The sequence below is a fragment of the Phoenix dactylifera genome, chromosome 11 (assembly GCF_009389715.1).
Source record: "Phoenix dactylifera cultivar Barhee BC4 chromosome 11, palm_55x_up_171113_PBpolish2nd_filt_p, whole genome shotgun sequence".
In the NCBI taxonomy this organism is placed as follows: Eukaryota; Viridiplantae; Streptophyta; class Magnoliopsida; order Arecales; family Arecaceae; genus Phoenix; species Phoenix dactylifera.
In genome coordinates this window covers 22,273,106-22,293,375 of record NC_052402.1, presented here as the reverse complement: position 1 = coordinate 22,293,375, position 20,270 = coordinate 22,273,106, and the positions used below count along the sequence as shown (strand labels likewise).

Here is a 20,270-nt window from a genome sequence, read left to right as displayed (position 1 = left end):
GTATTATAACAAGTTTTGAACTATACCCTAAAAAAAATTTAACCATATATGAGGATGCTGAAGTTTTGCTTTAAGACCTTCACATGACTTGAACCCTAACCATCAATCTGTACAGGATGTAGCATGAATATAATGTTATGGGCTTTAAAGGACTTTCTAGTCCACCCTATCAAGAAGGTGTTAGAGGAATGTGGGACGTGCACTTCGAGTTGAATGCCTACTTAAACCTTAAAGAGGCACACATGATGTCAAAGTTTATATGGTCACCTATTCAGGTGTAATTCACACATGTATATTTAATTTTTAAGGACATTTTTATCAGCATCATAGCAAATTGCTATATCAAAGCCTAAAAACCATAGAAAATTGGAATTGATTGGCTTTTTGCTATGTTTCTATTGTATAGTTGAGAGCCTATCAAGAAATTTCTTATGGTGTTGAATGAGGTCTTAGGTAAAGGAAAATAAACATGTTGTAAAATGACAATGGTTAATAAGCTTACCAATTGAGAGGAGGAAATACTGAATAATATTACGGTGTCATATTCAACAATCACTTTTTTTTTTAGTTTCAACATTGTTGACTGCCAAAAGGCTCAAGAAATATTGTTGGAACTTTGTGACTTGATGATGTTATGAAGAACTACTATAAAAATAACTGTTATCATGACATGGCTTGCATGCAATGAGAGAATTTGTGAAGTTAACAATATTATTAACAATGCTATTTGCAAGTTTCTATTAGTTGGCTATACTTTGATTTACTTGATCTTGCATCCATTCAAATATGCAAGCATCTAAATTGAACTAATAGAAAAATTTTCTCGCTTTGATTTAGTATTATAATGGTGATGTTTCCCTCCTTGCTCTCTCAATGTTTGCATATTGGATAGGGAAAACTGTTGGCAAGGTTAGCCAGAGAATTTGTTCCCCAAGTTTAAAGGGACATATGTAAATACCTCAAAAACTTTCCTTTAGGATGGGAAAAGTAGCGGGGCAATTTCTTTTGGGGCCCAACCTTTCAAAGGCTTTACTTTAGGCAAGAAACGGCTTGAAGTGATACTAAACGTGTGCAAAGGGGAAAAAATTGTATTGGGGCTTCCTTAAGAAAAGTTGTAGGGATTGAGTGTATCACCATCATGTAAGCATGTGGCTCAATCTTGCCAACGCAGCGAGTGATGTTGCTAGACCTATTCAATAAAGTTCGATATGTATTGAGTATTGACAATCTTTCTTGTTCTAAACAAAGGGCTGTAAATAGGTCTTAGCATTTACTCCGGTATCCCCTTCTTCTTTACTACCCACCCCATCTTTACCTTTCCCAACCAAAGTACAAGAGTAAATATGAGGGATTCAGTGCTAGTGTATTGATTAGTTACTAGATGGAATGGGAGACTGGAAGCACACTGGAGGCCTAGCAGTTTTGCTCTTCTCAGTAGGCTCCCTTACCGTGTCCCAGATATGTAATGCTTTGCAGGCATCGAATTTATGGCCAAAGCATTGGCTCAAGATGAAGATCCAATTTTAGACTGATTCCATTGGATCTTTAACCAAGACTTTGTCCCAACTTGAAGATTTATGATCGTAGATCCTGGAGATTCGGTCATTGGATCTCTAGTAAAAAAATGCATCCATGGTTGACGATCTGAATGGAAACCAAGTTAACACCACTTTTTTAGACAAGACCATAGCAAAATTAAATATTTGATCTGGAATCATGTAGACTTCGACCGTGCTGCTGGCGTGCTTTGGTGCCTTTGCCTTATGGTATATACTCTTCTATAACTTTCTTTGTTATCACCACTCTTAACTTCCTTCACTTTGATTTCGGTGCCTGTGGATGTCAAACTCACCCATTCTAGCTTCATTTGGCTAGATCTCCATCATCGATAGCCCTATACAAGTATGACTTACTTTGACCACCTTCATAAGCATGTTCGTGGTCGCCACTTCCAATGGTAGATTCTCTCTAGGATGATCGGATGCCACTAGTGGTTGTTGGTGGTGGGTTTGCCAAGTCTTTGTCTTGGCCGGGCAGGAACAACTTTGTGGTGATGAAGTCCTCAGTTTTACCATTTGCATGTGCATATGCATGTTTGGGGATGTACTTTGTTCATTTCTGGTCATGAGTTGGTGCAATAGTTTGTGTCATCATTGAGACAAGGAGTGACCTAATGTGGGTCAAGTGTCGCCTCCAATTGTGGAATTGCTATTGGTGCAATGCCAAGTGGGTCATTCACCTTGAGAATTTGGTGGTGTTTGATCCAATCTTGAGCTTTTTCGACATGTACATGATCTTGCCTCCCTTCATGTTCACCATGTGTTTGACACTAGCAAGCTATAAGTGATGGTAGGATGTCGTAGGTACGACTCCAGTATTGTTGACTCACTGTCAGAGTTTAGCTTCCTTCTTTTCTTCGGCTAAGTTGAGATAATAGTGGGTTTCCCTTCCTTCTTTTTCTTTTTTTTCTGTCCTAAGCTAGAGCTCTGATTTGTGTTGATTCATTATTGGTGGTGTTGGAGTTATAATGATGTTAGATTAGTCTCGATGATGGCTGATTGACGACTTAGTTGACATTGCCATAGTGGTTGGTGGCTTTTATTTTTTAACTTAGTGACTCAGTTCTTTTTTAGCTATTATATGGTGCTGAGGTGGAGTAGAATAACGGAATAAAGCAGAAAGCTTTAAGATCCAACCCTTTCTACATGTACTAAAGAAAAAAGTTAGAAAGGATGCTTCAGATCCTGTATTTGATTGAAAAAGATGGTACATGGAGTAGAAAAGAAATGGCATGTTAGGGATAAATTAAAATACTGCTATATCCTTTTGTTTAGGAAAGTTAAATCTGTCAATGCATAAATTGTATCTGAGAGCTCTAGTTGAATCAATTTTCGGTCTTGTTTTATCATTACCTGTAGGATAAATAAACATATTATGGGCATGCTTCTCTACTACAACTCTAGGTAGGAAGGACCAAGAAATAGCTCTATGTTATAGGATCTTGAAAGGGATAAATGTGAAAGATGTTGTCTAAATATATTTAAGATTTTTGGAGGAGGAATTTCTTTCTTCTATTTGTTTAATAGGTATTAATATTAGCGATAGTAAAAAAGGCAATAAAACTACAACCAACTTTTCACCAGGGAAGGCCAATACTCATATAGAGCATTATCCCATTCAAGAAGCATGTCTCAAGATTAAAATCATAACCATAACCACATAGCCTTTTGCTAACTTAGGATTATGAATATTGAATATCTGACTTTGTGATTAACCCATTATTTGCAATATTTCTATGAAGTTTTAGGGTGCAAGAAACCATCTTTGGAGACTAGATAATCGATAAATGTAGGGACATGGTTGTTAAGTGACTCTGTTGAAGGGCAAATGTAGCGAAAACTATCCTTATATATTTTATGAAATAACTTGGAAGAACCTTTTTACAAGGGATTGAATTCATTCTGCCATTCACATTTGTCAGGGAGTCTAATTCTCCAAAATTAACTTTAACCTAAAACCACCGGCAAATATCAGATTTTGTCACAGCTAAGGTTAGCCGAATAGGTACTAGGATCCGTATGTTGGCAGCGGAATTGGCATGCGCGGGATCAACGTTCATCTTATGAATGTTATTCAAAAATCGTTCGTAGATAGATTAGGATTAAAAATCTTTTAAAACATTAGGAAGATTAGATCTTCACCTTGTGCGGATAGATGATCACCGCAAACTGAAATTCGTAGTTTAGGATGAAGGTTCGCTCGAAGCCGCACACGTGTCCGGCCTCTACGGGTATCCACACGAAGCAGAGGACCAATCCAAACGCTCCAATCTCCCCGGGGTGCTAGCTCCCTTGCAGAGATTTGTTTTGATGGCTGATCAACTCTTGAATGCCAGAGGGAGGAGGAAGAAGAAGAAGCAACCAAGGAAGAAGATCACAAGCCTTGCAGCCTTTTTCCCTTGCTTGCGTTGGAACTCAAGATGGGGAGGAAAGGAGGGCCACCAAGGCCTTTCTTTTTCTTCCTTTGCTTGCGGCTAAAGACCAAGAGGAAGGAGGGGCGTATGGCACAAGGGAGAGGAGTTTCCAATGCCCTAGGTGCTGCCCCTTGATCCCCTTAAATAGCTTGTGGGGCTCCTAACTTTTAGGACCTCCAGACTAATTTCCAAGAGGGGCGCCGACCCCTCTTTGCTTTGCCGCACCAAGGAGAAAAAGAGGAGGGGCGTGCGCCCCTCCCTCTTGGTTAACCCTAGTCCTACTTTAAGGAGGATTAGGAGGTCTTCTTGTGGCTAAGTCCTAATCTAATTAGGCTTAGTCCAAGGTTAAACTAATTTGGGTTTGATCAAGTTCCAATCAAATTAGAACTCAATACGAATTATGACTCAATTGAACCCTTCAATCCTAATCCAATTAGGAGTCATTTTAATTCATTAGGTTGATAATTAATTAGGACTTAAGAAATCCTAATCCGATTAGGACTTATTTAATTTTAGTCCTAATCCGATTAGGACTCTAATTTGAATCCGAATTCCTAATCTAATTAGGACTTCTAGGAATCCTACTCTAAGTAGGAATTCAAGTTGGATTTAAAATCCTAATTTAATTAGGATTGTAGGAATCCTACTCCAAGTAGGACTTCCAGTCCTAATCCAATTAGGACTCCAGGAATCCTACTCCAAGTAGGATTCGTGTTTAAGTCTAATTAATTAATTCTCATTGTTTCTTCTTCAACTGATTATCAATTGAATTGATTACTTGTGATTCATAATCACAATTCAACCATCGGATCGGTCAATACCTCTAGTGTGTGTGACCCCATAGGTTCTCTTCTGACTGGTAGTGAGATATGTTGCGATCTCTATCACAATATCATTAATAACTCCTTTAAATGGGTTGGAACAATTCCAACTCAACTCATCAGGGTTTATCGATCATCAAGATATCCCTGTGAGTCTCACCATCCACCAGTGACACCTAGCGGTATATAGTGGCTACCCAGCAGAATGAAATGATGAACATCTAGGTGCAGTTATCGTATGATACAGTCCTTCTATCGTGGATCCCTACAGGATGGAGGTCATGGACAACTCGTCAAACCCCATCGTCTGTCATATGTCAAGATTTATTCGACTTAAGTTCGAGAGTGGAAAACTCTTTCTCCACTGTGTATACTGCCCCGGCCGAGGTCTTGCGAACTCAGTCTTATAAATCACATAGGATCTCTCCTTATCTATCAAGGTCGATATATTCAATATAGGTGCATACCCTACTCTTATAGTGAACCTACTGCAGCCAATCTACACTGCATGGACCTATATGTCTAGAGATCATGTATACGTGCAGTCAAACTACAATAACCTCGCTGTGAGTAGCCGAAGTACTGTAGGTCAAAGGACCAGTCACACTACTACAACATCAAGCAAGTCACTGACGAGTGGATAGACATCCAAGTGACTTCTTGTTTTGGTCACGCTCAGTATCCTTGTTCTCTAACAAGCACCTGCACTATTACTTCAGTGTCCCCACACCGTGGACTCGAGTCTCGTCCATCCACAAGGAAAGCAATGTGTACACTGATTTCATCGGATCGATCACCGTCCTTGTGATGATCCATCGATCAGGAGCATTTAGAAATTAATCACCAATGATACATGATTTAAATTCTCAACTCTTAAGAATATGCATCATCTTATTAATTCCTTGGACGATTCATAGACACATAAACAATATGAATGAAAAAGATGCCTTTTATTTATTCAATAATAATAAAATCAAGTACAAAATTATGTTTCAGAATTAATAATGTGTCAGCCAGATTGGCTTGTAGGGCATACATCTAACAATCTCCCACTTGCACTAGAGCCAATCAGTCATATATCTGAGTTCCATCTTCTCAAGGTGGGCTTCAGTCTTTTGCTGACTCAGCTGCTTAGTGAATGGGTCCGCCACGTTATCCGCGGAGTCTACTCTCTACATCTCGACATATTTGTTCTCAACATAGTCGTGTATGAGGTGAAAGCGCCGCTCTATATGCTTGAACTTCTGATGAAACCTTGGCTCCTTAGCAAGAGCTATGGCGCCATTATTATCGCAGTAGAGTGTTATGGCATCTGATGACATTACATCCAATTTCGCAATGAATTTCTTGAACCAGAAGCTTTCCTTAGCAGCTTCAGAGACGGCGATATATTTAGCTTCCATAGTAGAATCAGCAATGATCGGTTGTTTAGAACTTTTTCAATTTACCGTACCACCATTGCACAAGAACACATATTCAGATGTAGACTTTCTATCATCGATATCAGTCATGATGTCTGAATCTGTGTACCCTATACCTTTAACTCTGATGCTCCTGCAAAGACCAAGAATAAATATTTAGTTCTTCTTAAATACTCAAGAATATTCTTCACAGCTGTCCAGTGCTCTTCACCTGAATTCGACTGATATCTGCTAGTGACACTCACAGCAAGGGCTATATCAGGTTGCGTACACAGCATGACATACATGAGGCTCCCTATTGCCGATGCATAAGGGATCTTGCTCATGCGTTGAATCTCTTCAGATTTGTTGGGGCACATCTTCTTGGAGAGATGAATTTCATGCCTAAGGGGTAAGAGACCCCTTTTGGAGTTTTCCATGCTGAATCTTTTTAGCACTTCCTCTATGTACATCTTCTGTGATAGGCCAAGCATCCTTTTAGATCTATTTCTATAGACCTTTATCCCCAAAATATAGGACGCTTCCCCAAGATCTTTCATGGAGAACTCTTTTTACAACCAGATCTTGATCGAGGTTAGCATGGAAATATCATTCCCTATCAGGAGGATGTCGTCCACGTACAGTACGAGAAATACGACAGCTCTCCCACTAACCTTTTTGTAAACACACGGTTCTCTTCGTTTTTGATGAAATCAAACATTTTGATTGCATCATTGAAACGAGTGTTCCAACTCCGAGATGCTTGCTTTAATCCATAAATGGACCTTTACAGTTTGCAGACCCTGTGATTTCCATCACTGGAAGTGAAACCCAAAGGCTGCTCCATATAGATATCTTCATGAAGATATCCATTCAGGAAACCAGTTTTCACATCCATCTGCCAAATTTCATAATCATGAAATGCTGCAATGGTAAGCAATGTTCGGATGGATTTCAGCATGGCTACAAGTGAAAAGGTCTCTTGATAGTCAATGCCTTCGCGCTGACTATATCCTTTCGCTACTAGCCTTGCCTTATAGGTCTCTATCTTTCTATCTGAACCTATCTTTCTTTTGTAGATTCATTTGCATCCAATAGGTACAATACCTTATGGTGGATCTACTAAGGACCAGACTTGGTTGGAATGCATGGAGTCTAACTCTGACTTCATAACTTTGAACCATTTCTCGGAATCGATATTTGATATCGCCTCGTCGTAGGTTTTGGAATCCTGTATGTGTTCCCTATCTTCCATGAGGAACATTTCCTTAGTATCCTCTTCAAGTATACCTAAGTATCTATCGGAAGGATGGGAGATCCTACTAGATCTGCGAGGTGGAGGAGGAACAACGTGTACTGGCTCTGTATGAATGGGTTCTATAGGATCCACGACTCGTTGCTTTTCAGAGACTTTCTCTTCAAGCTCAATTTTTCTCCCACTGCCTCTATCAAGGATAAACTGTTTTTCCAAGAAGATGGCATGTCGGCTCATAAACACATTGTGATCCTCTGATACGTAAAAATTATATCCTAATGACTCTTTAGGATATCCTATAAAATGAGCACTTATGGTCCTAGCCTCTAGCTTGTCCACCTGTAGTCGCTTGACGTAGGCTGGACATCTCCAAATCTTGAGATGACCAAGACTTGGTTTCTTACCATGCCATATCTCATACGGTGTGGTGGGAACGGATTTAGAGGGAACTCTATTCAGTAGATAAATTGCGGTAAGGCATCTCCCTAAAGAAACATAGGTAAATCAATGAAGCTCATCATGGACCAGACCATATCCAATAGAGTCCGATTTCTCCTCTCTGACACCCCGTTGAGTTGAGGTGTACCTGGAGGAGTCCATTGTGAGACTATGCCATTCTCCTTGAGATAGTCCTGGAATTCCCCACTAAGGTATTCTCTTCCTCGATCTGATCGAAGAGCCTTAAGGGATTTTTCAGTTTGTTTTTCTACTTCGTTTCTGAACTTTTCAAAAGATTCAGATTTGTGTCTCATAAGATACACATACCCATACCGTGAATAATCATCGGTAAAGGTAATGAAGTACGAATAACGACCCCTAGCTTGCACATTGAATGGGCCACACATATTTATGTGTACCAAGGTAAGTATTTCAGTGGTCCTCTCCCCATGTCCTACAAAGGGCAATCTAGCCATTTTTTCTTGAAGATAGGACTCGCAAACTGGATATGACTCGGAAGTAAATGAGCCAAGAAGCCCATCTTTATCCATTTTGTTAATTCTGTCCTCTCCAATATGGCCAAGCCTGAGGTGCCACAAATACTTTTGGTTTATCTCATCCCTAGATCTCTTGGATCCTTTGGCACTCACTTTTTGCTCAGACACTTTTACAGATACATCCATATGCAAATGATAGAGACTATCAATCATAAAACCACGTGCGACTATTTTATTTCTGAAATAAATAGAACAGCAGTCTTTGTCAAATATAAAAACATGACCTTCCTATGCTAGACATGAAACAGAAATCAAATTTCTGCTAGCAGCAGGTATATAATAACAGTCTCTAAGTAATAAACTAAAACCAGACGGTAGTTGCAGAGGGTAGGTGCCTACAGCCACAGCAGGAACTTTTGCCCCGTTGCCAATCCGAAGGGTTACCGCACCTTTCGCCAGCCTTCTACTTTTTTTTAGACCCTGCATAGTAGTGCACAAGTGAGCACTAGAACCAGAATCTATAACCCAACTAGAAGTAGAGGAAACCGTAAGGTTAGTTTCAATTATGAGCAAGTCTAACATACCTTCTGAATGTGTGTCTGCCTTCTTGTTCTTCAGGCTCTCGAGGTATAAAGGACAGTTCTTCTTCCAGTGGCCATCGACATTGCAGTGGAAACAATTTTCTTTGTCATTAGCCTTTTTCTTTTGGACTTCCTTCTTTGGCTTCTTGTATTTCTTCTGCTTCTTCGTAGGCTTCTTTTTCTTCCAAGTAGACTTTCTCTTGGAACCAGAAATCAACTCAGCAGCAAGGACATTGCCCCTTGAACCTTTCAAGGCTCCCTCAGCAGTTATCAACATATTTAATAGTTCAGTCTTAGTGCATTCAATTTTATTCATGTGGTAGTTTACTATAAATTGTCCAAATGAATCAGGAAGGGATTGCAGAATCAGATCTACTTGCAAGTCCTTGTGCATGTTCATACCGAGCTTCTCAAGCTCCTCTAGGTCCTTGATCATAGTCAGACCGTGATCATGGACAGACTGCCCCTCGCGCATCTTTGCCTTGAAGAGCCTCTTGGACATTTCAAAATGAGCTGTGCGACTCTGCTCACCATACAACTCTTGCAGGTGTGCCAGTATATCCCTAGCAGTCTTCATATTCTCATGCTGGCATTGGAGTTCATTAGATATAGATGCCATGATGTAGCACTTGACCCTAATGTCATCGTCTGTCCACTTTTCATGCGTAGCACGCTGATCAGTGGTCGGACGTGTTAGTAATGTGGGGATATCATTGTCAAGCATATAGCCTATTTTCTTGCAGCTCAGAACGATTTTGAGGTTTCTAAGCCAGTCTTTGTAATTTGTACCGGTCAGTCGGTTGGTCTCAAGAATACGGGTCAAAGGGTTTGAGGCTGACATTGTGATCTGCAGAGAGTAAACATTCTAGTTAGAATTTTGTACTTGATCCTAATTTGTTCTAGGATCTTTTTGAACAAATGTACCTCTCACTATTTTCTCGAATTCCTCACACTCTCCTGGTAGGAAAACGGAAATCTCACGCGACTAGGGTTTCTAGTAGGTACTGCGGTCCCACCGATTTACATGCCACCTCACCTAACAGTTATTAGTGACACATAAATGGATGAGTGTACAACTCTTGTACAATGCTTCTCAAGTATGTTGCAGTGCTACTTGGTCTCTAAGTCATGAAGACCTCACCTAACAGTTATTGGTCCCATTCCTTAGTTAAGTCAGACCCACCGTATAACCGTAGAAATAAAGTCATCATTGGGTTCTCACCTAACAGTTATTGGTGCCTAACCCCATCTTTACCCCTACAACATTTCATATCTATAGAGAGATCCAGCCCCCCATGCAACTTGCCCACTGTGTCCAGCCAAGACAAGTCAACACCAGAAAAACCTTAGCAGCTCTACTACGGTGGAAGACCTATGGACTTAATATTGGTTAATCATGTTTTAGTGTTTGCAACCTTGAGCTCTTCATAAGAGGTAATCGAACAATTGGCCAGGTAAGTAGGTAGGAGGCTTCCCTTACTTAGAGAGTAAGGTCCTAATTAAGTAGCCACCTTTCATGCTTTCCTAGACACCAATTATATCAATTAATCTAATATGACTCGCTCATGTTGGTTCACTCGACTGATTGAGGAGGTTTTAGTTTAAGTCTCATTTGGATTGCTCTACTAGTTTGCATCATATGTAAATCTATCTACCCCGCTCACATTCGCATCACATGCAAACGGCACATCGCAGGCAGTTAAAATTGCAGCAATAAATAAAAGCTGAATTTTAAATAGGTGATGATTATGGATTCCAATTAGGTCATATTACAAGCACATACACGTCAGTCGATCAGCTGGTCTTCAACTCTTGAATTGGTCTTGAGCCTCCTTGATTCGATCCTTGATCAACTCTTGATCCAATCGCCATCAACCGCTCAGATCGCCGTTCATCTCATGTACTATCTTCGACTGATCGTTGACATACATTACATCATAGAAATACAACCAGATATAGAATAAATTACATCCCTTTTTAGGAGGCACGCAGGCCCCTCAAAACATCAAATAAGATGCATGCAAGCATTTGAAAATATTACATGACATTACAGATTACATCGCAGGTCTTTACATTTGATACCAAAAGGGTTTGAATCCTATGATCATCACCACATGTATCAATTTTAATTTTCAGATCTGAAATCTAATTGATTATGTCATCACATGAGTTGCTGATCATGCAATACATGATTCTAAACTTTTGTAATCTTATTAACAATACAATAGAATCATCAACTTATGCCATAAAAAAAATCAGCAACCCTGAAATTCTGCATGCAGAAAATTTCAGCATGCATAACCTTTCAAATTTCAGAACTTATATGTCTTTTAATGATTAATTCTAACCTTAATCTATGAAGCCTAGGCTCTGATACCATTGTTGGGAACCCGCCCATGCCGCAGAAAATTTTAAAAAAAATTCAGATGGCAGCGGAATTGGCATGCGCGGGATCGACGTTCATCTCATGAACGTTATTCAAAAATCGTTCGTAGATAGATTAGGATTAAAAATCTTTTAAAACATTAGGAAGATAAGATCTTCATCTTGTGCGGGTAGATGATCACCGCAAACTGAAGTTTGTGGTTTAGGATGAAGGTTCGCTCGAAGCCGCACACGTATCCGGCTTCTATGGGTATCCACACGAAGCAGAGGACCAATCCAAACGCTCCAATCTCCCCGGGGTGCTAGCTCCCTTGCAGAGATTTGTTTTGATGGCTGATCAACTCTTGAATGCCAGAGGGAGGAGGAAGAAGAAGAAGCAACCAAGGAAGAAGATCACAAGCCTTGCAGCCTTTTTCCCTTGCTTGCGTTGGAACTCAAGATGGGGAGGAAAGGAGGGCCGCCAAGGCCTTTCTTTTTCTTCCTTTGCTTGCGGCTGAAGACCAAGAGGAAGGAGGGGCATACGGCACAAGGGAGAGGAGTTTCCAATGCCCTAGGTGCTGCCCCTTGATCCCCTTAAATAGCTTGTGGAGCTCCTAACTTTTAGGAGCTCCAGACTAAGTTCAAAGAGGGGCGCCGACCCCTCTTTGCTTTGCCGCACCAAGGAGAAAAAGAGGAGGGGCGTGCGCCCCTCCCTCTTGGTTAACCCTAGTCCTCCTTTAAGGAGGATTAGGAGGTCTTCTTGTGGCTAAGTCCTAATCTAATTAGGCTTAGTCCAAGGTTAAACCAATTTGGGTTTGATCAAGTCCCAATCAAATTAGAACTCAATACGAATTATGACTCAATTGAACCCTTCAATCCTTCTCTCTTTCGGACTTCTTTCTATCTTCTGACTTCTACGAAGTCGCACCGCCCCCTTGGCCTCTACTTCGTAGTTGTCCGAAAGGAGAAGACGGGAGTATCGACATAAGGAGCAGGCGGAGAGGCATCATTCCAATTAGGAGTCATTTTAATTCATTAGGTTGATAATTAATTAGGACTTAAAAAATCCTAATTTGATTAGGACTTATTTAATTTTAGTCCTAATCCGATTAGGACTCTAATTTGAATCCGAAGTCCTAATCTAATTAGAACTTCTAGGAATCCTACTCTAAGTAGGAATCCAAGTTGGATTCAAAATCCTAATTTAATTAGGATTGTAGGAATCCTACTCTAAGTAGGACTCCCAGTCCTAATCCAATTAGGACTCCAGAAATCCTACTCCAAGTAGGATTCGTGTTTAAGTCCAATTAATTAATTCTCATTGTTTCTTCTTCAACTGATTATCAATCGAATTGATTACTCGTGATTCATAATCACAATTCAACCATCGGATCGGTCAATACCTCTAGTGTGGTCACAACCAAGGTTGGCGGAATCGATATTGGGCATCGTACTGGTTGTCTGGCGGGACGAGTGGGTATGGGCCTGTGCCATGCCATGCCGGGCCCATATTGAGTTAATAGAAGAGGTGGGGGAGAGGACGAACGAAAAAGAAAAAGAGAGAGAAGGCGGAGAGAGGGAGGGAGGTCGATGGAGTGCCGATTTAGTTCGGTACGGGGTGAACCAGGCGGTTCAGCCCAGTTTTGTAGACCATGGTCACAACCAAAATTAGCGGAACCGATACTAGGCATCGTACCGGTTGCCTATTGGGACGAGTGAGTATGGGCCTGCGTCGTGCCATGCCGGGCCCGTATTGACATAGTAGAAGAGGCGGGAGAGAGTATGAACGAGAGAGAAAATGAGAGAGAGAGAGAAGGCGGAGAGAGGGAGGGAGACCTCCCTCCCTTTCTCTCTCTCCCTCCCTCTCTCTCTTCCTCCCTTCTACGGTCGCTCTCTCTTTTTCTCTTTTCTCCTTCTCTGCCTCCATTCGAAACAGGAAAACGGCTGCGGCCTCCGCCTGTTGTCCTGGTGACAACCTCCACTAGCTCTCCGCCGGCCCTCCGCCGGCCTCCCTCCTTCCCCTGCTCGCTCTTTTTTTCTCTCTTTTCTTTTCCTTCTCTGCCTCCGGCAACGGTTTTCGTTTCCGTTGCCGGAACCGTCCCGGTGAGTTGCCGGGATGGCTCGGAACGGCCAGAACTGCCCGGTTCGGGACGGTTCTGCCGACCCTGGTCACAACTATATTCACCTAGAGCATGAACCTAAAATCATACTTCTTTTCAAACTCACAAGTTCAAATGAGTTTAACTGATGGGCCAAGCCCAACTTTGGTCCCTCAAGGAAACCAATTGGCATCAGATATGTGCAACAAACATGTCAATTCTACAAACTTGCAAAGATGAATGCATACTTATACATGTAGTATATAAATGGGAATTTTGGTTCTGTTGATAATATTTTGTAGTTCAACCAATAACCTTCTATCATGCTGCCCAGTTTATTGCTAATTGTGAAGATTTGTTTGTGGTAAATCTGTTTCTTTATAAGGTGCTACTCTCCACATATAATTATTCAGATACTAATGTTTGATATACAAATCTTACTGCTGAATATCTTATTTTTTAAAATTTTTGGAACCTTTCATCGGTTTCCTGCTGAGAGGTTTATGATATGACAGCTCCAACATATCATTATGATATTTTCACGATAACTGGCTGTACTTTATCTCTCTAACCATCTATGTTTGATGTTTTTTGTTCAGCATGCTGAAATGGCAGATGAGAGCATTCAACTCAAGACCTTACAAACTATGCTAATTATATTCCAGTCACATCTACTTCCTGAAGATGAGGTAAATAACGACAGTATTTTTCTATGTCCATGTATCCTAATTCTAACCATGTTTGCTACCTCAATTTATATCCCATGTGCAAGTGGACACAGTTTAATGGATGCTTTTTTGTGGGTTTTTATTTAAGTTTCTTTAAGGAGGGTTGCAAAATAAAATTTATTAAAGGTATCAGGCTCTGTGGAAACTTAGTTTCTGTAGATTGAGTGCTGCAAATGTTGTGGAAGATGGCAATTAGCATCTATCTAGGTGGTTGCTACTTCATTTATATCCCATGTGCAAGTGGAGACAGTTTGCTGGATGTTTTTTGCGGGTTTTTATCTAAATTTCTTTTAAGGAGGTTTGCAAGGGAAAATTTATTAAAGGTGCCAAGCTCTGTGGATATTTAGTTTCTGTACACTGAGCACTGCAAATGTGACCTAGATGTCACAGGTTTGAAATATGGAAACATCCTCTCTGCATGCAGGGGGAAGGCTGCGGATGTCTGAACCTCCCTAGAACCTGCAATAGCGGGAGCCTCATGCACTGTGCCGCCCTTTACATTGAGTGTTGTGAATGACCCTGTGGGTATATTGTTTGTTATTCATGTTGACATTATCATATTTTACTGAATCTGCTTGGTAACAATGAGCTCTTATCATCAGATGAGTGGAAAATGATGTGGCCGGTCAGCCATACTGTATAAATTGGTTCTTGTATTAAAGATCCTAGTTTGCTGAGTTTTCATTTTAATTATTTTAGGAGGTCATAATTTTCTTTTGTATAGGAGGCTAGCAGACCGATAAGCAAGCAGATCATATGCTCTTGTTAAGTAAATCAACCATTAAAATTGTTGAGATTTTATTCTCATTAATATTAAAGAATTCTTGTTAAATTAGGAGTTTTATTCCAAGAAGGGGATATTAATTGAAAACTAACAAGAACTTGCATGATGCATCTTGCACATGGTGTCATGCTGCATTCATCCGCTAAATCTTTATGTACATGAGACAAGAAATTGCATAGAAGTGCTATAGGGAGCGTTAATATAATTCCTAAGGGTGACATTTGGAGTACTTGAAGGCTCTGGTGATGCCTTTGCATGATGCAAATGGGACTTTTACAGAAGGTAGAAGCTCCATGGTACTAAGGGAAGAGGAAGCCTTTGAATTGTGGGTGAAGTAATGGAAGGGAAGATGGAGAGGAAAGGGCTTTAGAGGGCCAAACGAACTAGTGGAGATGTGAGATCATGAAACATGTTAGAATGTGTTGTGCTTGTGCTGATCATGGGGTGACATGTATCATGGTATCTCATGACGGTGACATACCCAGTCATGTGACAAGGTTTGTGTCAACAAGAATAGATTTGTTCTAGCTTGTGTAAGTTTATGCTGGAGTTACATGCATATTTATTGAGTAATATGGGTGCTGGCATGGACTGTCATAATGATATAGGTTGCATGTCCTTGTGTTGTGCTTCTTACCAGCATTGTAGGTACCTTATTGTTAAAAATTGACGTGGAACAATAACCCGATCCACATGAAGATCCATTAAGAAGACATCCTGAGTAAAGTGGAATATGGGGTTGCATCCTTAAGTGTTTCATTTCCTTAAAATGCCAAGATGCCAACTAGAGGGATATAGCATAATGATGCCATTGTGCTCAAAGTTATTATAAAGAAGACCACATGCACTTGAGGGGAGCATTGTTATACACTAGAGAGAAGATGAACTAAGCAGGTACGCTGAAAAATTGCAAGATGATACATAAAGAGGAATTAAATATGATGAACCATAGGGTGTGATTTTGGAGTGGCTTGAAGAGGTGGTGATTTAATGAGGCAAGTTAAAGATGACTTCAATTTCTAGTTGATGCTCAACAGTTCTCAAAAGGAAAGATGAATAATGCATAAGTAGTCTCAAGGAGGTAACGGTGCTTTAGCTCAGAAGCATCATGATCACATAAACATGTGAGTACCAAAGTATAGGAATCATGAAAGACGTTCTAGTTGATTAAAAAATTCCATGTGTAAGAGATGCCCATGTGATTGCCAAGGTATGAAGATAAATTTCCTTGACAACAAGGATTAAAAGGGCAGGTATGCAGTGAGGTGGCGACCATTGATGAAAAAAATGTCCCATTTATTGTTTAGACTTGTGTGAAGGTGCATTTGGAATAGATATACTTGTTTGTTAATGAAGCATTGGTTGAGTACGGGAGCATCTGGGCCAAATGGTCTCCTATAGGTTTTGAAAACTTGGTTTCAGTTTAGTTCATTTTGGGTGTATTTTTCCGTCATTTTAGAAGTTTTGGCCAAAAATTGGTTAGGAACATTCAGAAGGTTAAAGAATTAAAGGAGAATTAAAAAATCATAAAAAATAATTGCTCATCGTTTTAGGGTTTATTGTATTGTCTGGGAAGTTTTGGTGTATTTCATGCTAAACAATGAAAAGAATATGATTTTTCAGACAAAAAGAAGTTAATTATGTTTCCCATCAATGTAGACTGTAGTGTCATTCTTTTGTTTAAAGACAATCTGACACATGGCAATGAACGTGACAATAATACGTGTTCTATATAGCGTACCTAAACCTGAGTCAAAAGGTATACTTATATACTAAGTTATGTTTTGAAGAAACATTGTGCAATATTCCAAATCATCCCTGAAAAATGTTCATATATATATATATATATATCATATTTGGCTTCAAAAGTCAGTTTTGGCTGGAACTTCAAATTTGATTAGGTTCTAGGTGGATTTTGGGTTGTACATAAATGTTTCAGTTTTAATGTTTTATTTACAACTTAAAATTGTCTTAGAAGCTCTCACCATGTGCTATGGTTAAGTAAAACTGCCAAGTTGATCTTGCACCTGGATGAGTGGATTAGTAACTGCACGAAGTTTGGTACTCATGGGCCTACCTTAGGTCCATGTTGTCCTTGATATTTGGAAGTTGACAAGATGGGGATGGAGGAACGACTTTGTTGAGGTCATTAGTTGGGCATAGTTAATTGTTGATCCAATGCCAATTGAGTCTAGAAGAGAGGAGGCATAGATAGAACCAGGTGTATCATAGGTTGCCAGAAATTGGTAAAGAATCTGGCTTTGTTGCAAAAGTGCCACCCAGATGGCTCACATATCATGTCTTGGGGCATACACCAGAACAGTTCTATGAGTAAGTGGACTTGCTTTTCGTAAACTATAATCAAATACCTATCAGCTAGGTTCTGTTCTAGAATATAAAATTAAACTTCTTAGTATATTAGGATTTTGCTTTAACTGGCACTAGCAACAAATAGGTTGGGCATATCTCTAGATAAATAGATGGTTAGTTCGTCAAGTTGGAATGGTTTTATGGGATAGTGCATGACACGTGGGTTGTGTCATTTAGTATCCAATTTCTAGCACCAACAAATGTATCATAAGATAAAAGATTGACATTAGTGCTAATATACCGAACCTGAGTACTGCACACAATGTTTGACACTCTACACATTCATGTATTAACCTTATGGTGCATGTTAGTATAAACAGATAGTTGTTTCATCCTGAAAATTAAATATAGAGGTTTACTATTTTTATGGTCAAGAGGAATGGCTTAGATGTTTAGTACTATAAATAAATTGTAATTGAAAGACAGCAATAAGGAAGAAAAGTGGCAGTAAAATAGGTGACAATGAGTAGCGATGAACTTGCAATATCTAGTTGCTGTACATCATGAGTAGAAGAATCGTGCATGACAACAATTTGAAGGAATTCTTTCTCTTTTAGCAGGGTGTGTGAGCTGGCTGCTTGCACATAATATACACAATTGAACTCTTGGGTAGTTCGAAAGGCTAACAAACTAAAAAGCAAGGTACGCTATACTGTACCGAATTGGACGGTACAGGATGCACCATACCGGTATATGGTATGGAGGGCGTTTCGACATTCGGTACGCCTAACTGGCCCTAGTAACGGGTGTACTAATACAGTAATAGAGTGGCACCGGTATAGGGCCTGGTATTGAGACGGCATACCTCGCTTAAAAGTCTTAAAATTGGGCCAAAATATATGTTCTCAAAAGATGAAAGAAGCCTGATAGAGCCCCAAAAACCAAAATCTCAGAACATAGAAAAGCTTGTCAAACTCAAAGAAGGGCAAGGTAGCTGCAATGTACTAAATCAAATGAAATATTCAGGGAAACCAAACCAAGCTGGTTTAGGTTTGAGGACAAAAAGAATGGAAACTGGATCAGAAAACGATAAAACTTGAGAATGCTAGAATAGCTAAAAGAATGAATGAGCTAATGAAAAGAGGGAGGATAGAACACATCCTCAAATGGGTTCAAATGCTATGTTTTATCCACTTGGAAACGTACTTGCAAGTTTGGAGATGTTCGAGAAAGTTGATGTGTACAAGCTGCGGTCCAAATGAATTGGGGATTAATGGAGGCACCAAGAGGCAACATTTATTGTGGTCTAGCAGTGGACAACCTTTGAATGATGACAGCATGCAAAAAAAAAATGGTCCAAAGGCATTGTCAACGGTCACTAAGAAGGCTCCTTATTCTCCACTGTCAAAAACAAACCAATAATCAACCAATATGCGTGCACTCAGCAAATGATTCTGTTTCATAGACTTAAAATTTTGAATGATCCTATGACTTTGCTAGATTGCTGACAGTTTGTAATTTGGTAATTATTCAAGGAAGATGACAAGGTTATTATCATGTAAAACTTTTTACCCAACAATTAAATCCAGCATTGTTGATTAAGAATTAAGTTGGGATCAACCTCATTTAGTCTTGAAGATTCCACAATTATCTTGGGTCATGAATCAGGCTTTGTTACCATGAAGTTAGGAGCAAATTTTGGATATGATGCTAGGACTCAATTTTCCAGTACCATACATTGGTGAGGCAATTACCTTATTTATGTATGCAATTACAATAGGCCAGGACTATCATTTACAGTTATGAGTATTAATGTATAATAGACATAGGGAAAAAATATATATAGCAATGGTAAAACTATCACTATCTCTTGCACTTTAAAAGAGCTTTTTCGTAGGATAACATGAAGGATGGTGGAAAATATCTTATTCGTCTAATGCATGATGAGATCACATTACAAATTGCTGTCCATGATGTTTGTCATGAGGGCCATGTGATCATGAAATTGATACTTAAATTAATGGCTTTATCTTTCATGCCATACACATTTTTTACCCAAAGTTTCTTTATGCCTTGGCTTAGGCAAGGTGATGCCGGTTCTTTTCAACAGTTTCTATTTAAAGGCAGTAGCTTCAAATTGTGATTAGTTTGGTCAACAATGCATAAATTACTGGTGGTAGTTTGAAATAAATGCTAATCAATGGCTATGCTGATTGTGAAGTAATGTTATCAGCAAGGATTCAAGTCCCAAAGGGACGTCCCACGGGACATCTGAATGGGGCATCAGCCCAAGTGTCGGATGGGATTGTCCCACCGTTATGCCAATGTCTTGTTCGGCACATCCTGACATCCCTTTCCCCAAGTGTTAGAGTGGGGCGGGATGGTCGTGTGTCACATTCCATGAAAAACCGTGCCGCCCCACCCCACAGGATTTGAATCATTGGTTATCGGAGCTTTTGATGAGGTGAAAAGTGTTGCTTTGTTCTTCATTTTTTTCTCAAATATACATCTGGAAACTCCAAGCCCGTGGTTTAGCTTTATTTCTTTTTCTTTTTTAAAGTTTAGAATAAGTTCCAAAACAACCGTATCGCACACCAAGTCTAAGGTTGGTTTGTTACTCCTCTGATTGGATTTTTTAAAGATATTTTAGATTCTAAAATGATAAAGAATATCCATCTTATGGGGTATAACTCTTGAATTTTTCTTTTCTTTCTTAATAAGAAACTCTATTTCGAGATGACAACATATTTTAACGGCTTTTGCTTTGTTGGTAACATTGTGGAAGGTTGGACCTTTTATAATTATTTTTGAATATCATTACAGTATGAAAACTTTAAATTTCTTATTTCTTTATCTCTTTAATATTAGATTATTAGAAAATCAATACCCTCTTAAACATACCATTGACATGAACTCTGCTTTCTTTATCCCAGGACAACATGGCTCGAGCTCTTGGCATATGTCTCCGGCTTCTCGAAAGTAATCGGTCTCATGATAGTGTACACAAGTACGTTTTACTG

The 20,270-nt window shown here is 39.6% G+C and overlaps 1 protein-coding gene across 1 annotated transcript in view; it reads left to right on the top strand.

Moving 5' to 3' along the window:
• Nucleotides 1-20,270, top strand: part of LOC103696246 (protein MON2 homolog) — a 107,800-nt gene that overhangs the window by 1,283 nt on the left and 86,247 nt on the right. Inside the window, 2 exon segments of the mRNA XM_039131905.1 lie at nucleotides 14,028-14,117; nucleotides 20,184-20,257. Coding sequence (XP_038987833.1) covers nucleotides 14,028-14,117; nucleotides 20,184-20,257 — 164 coding nt within the window.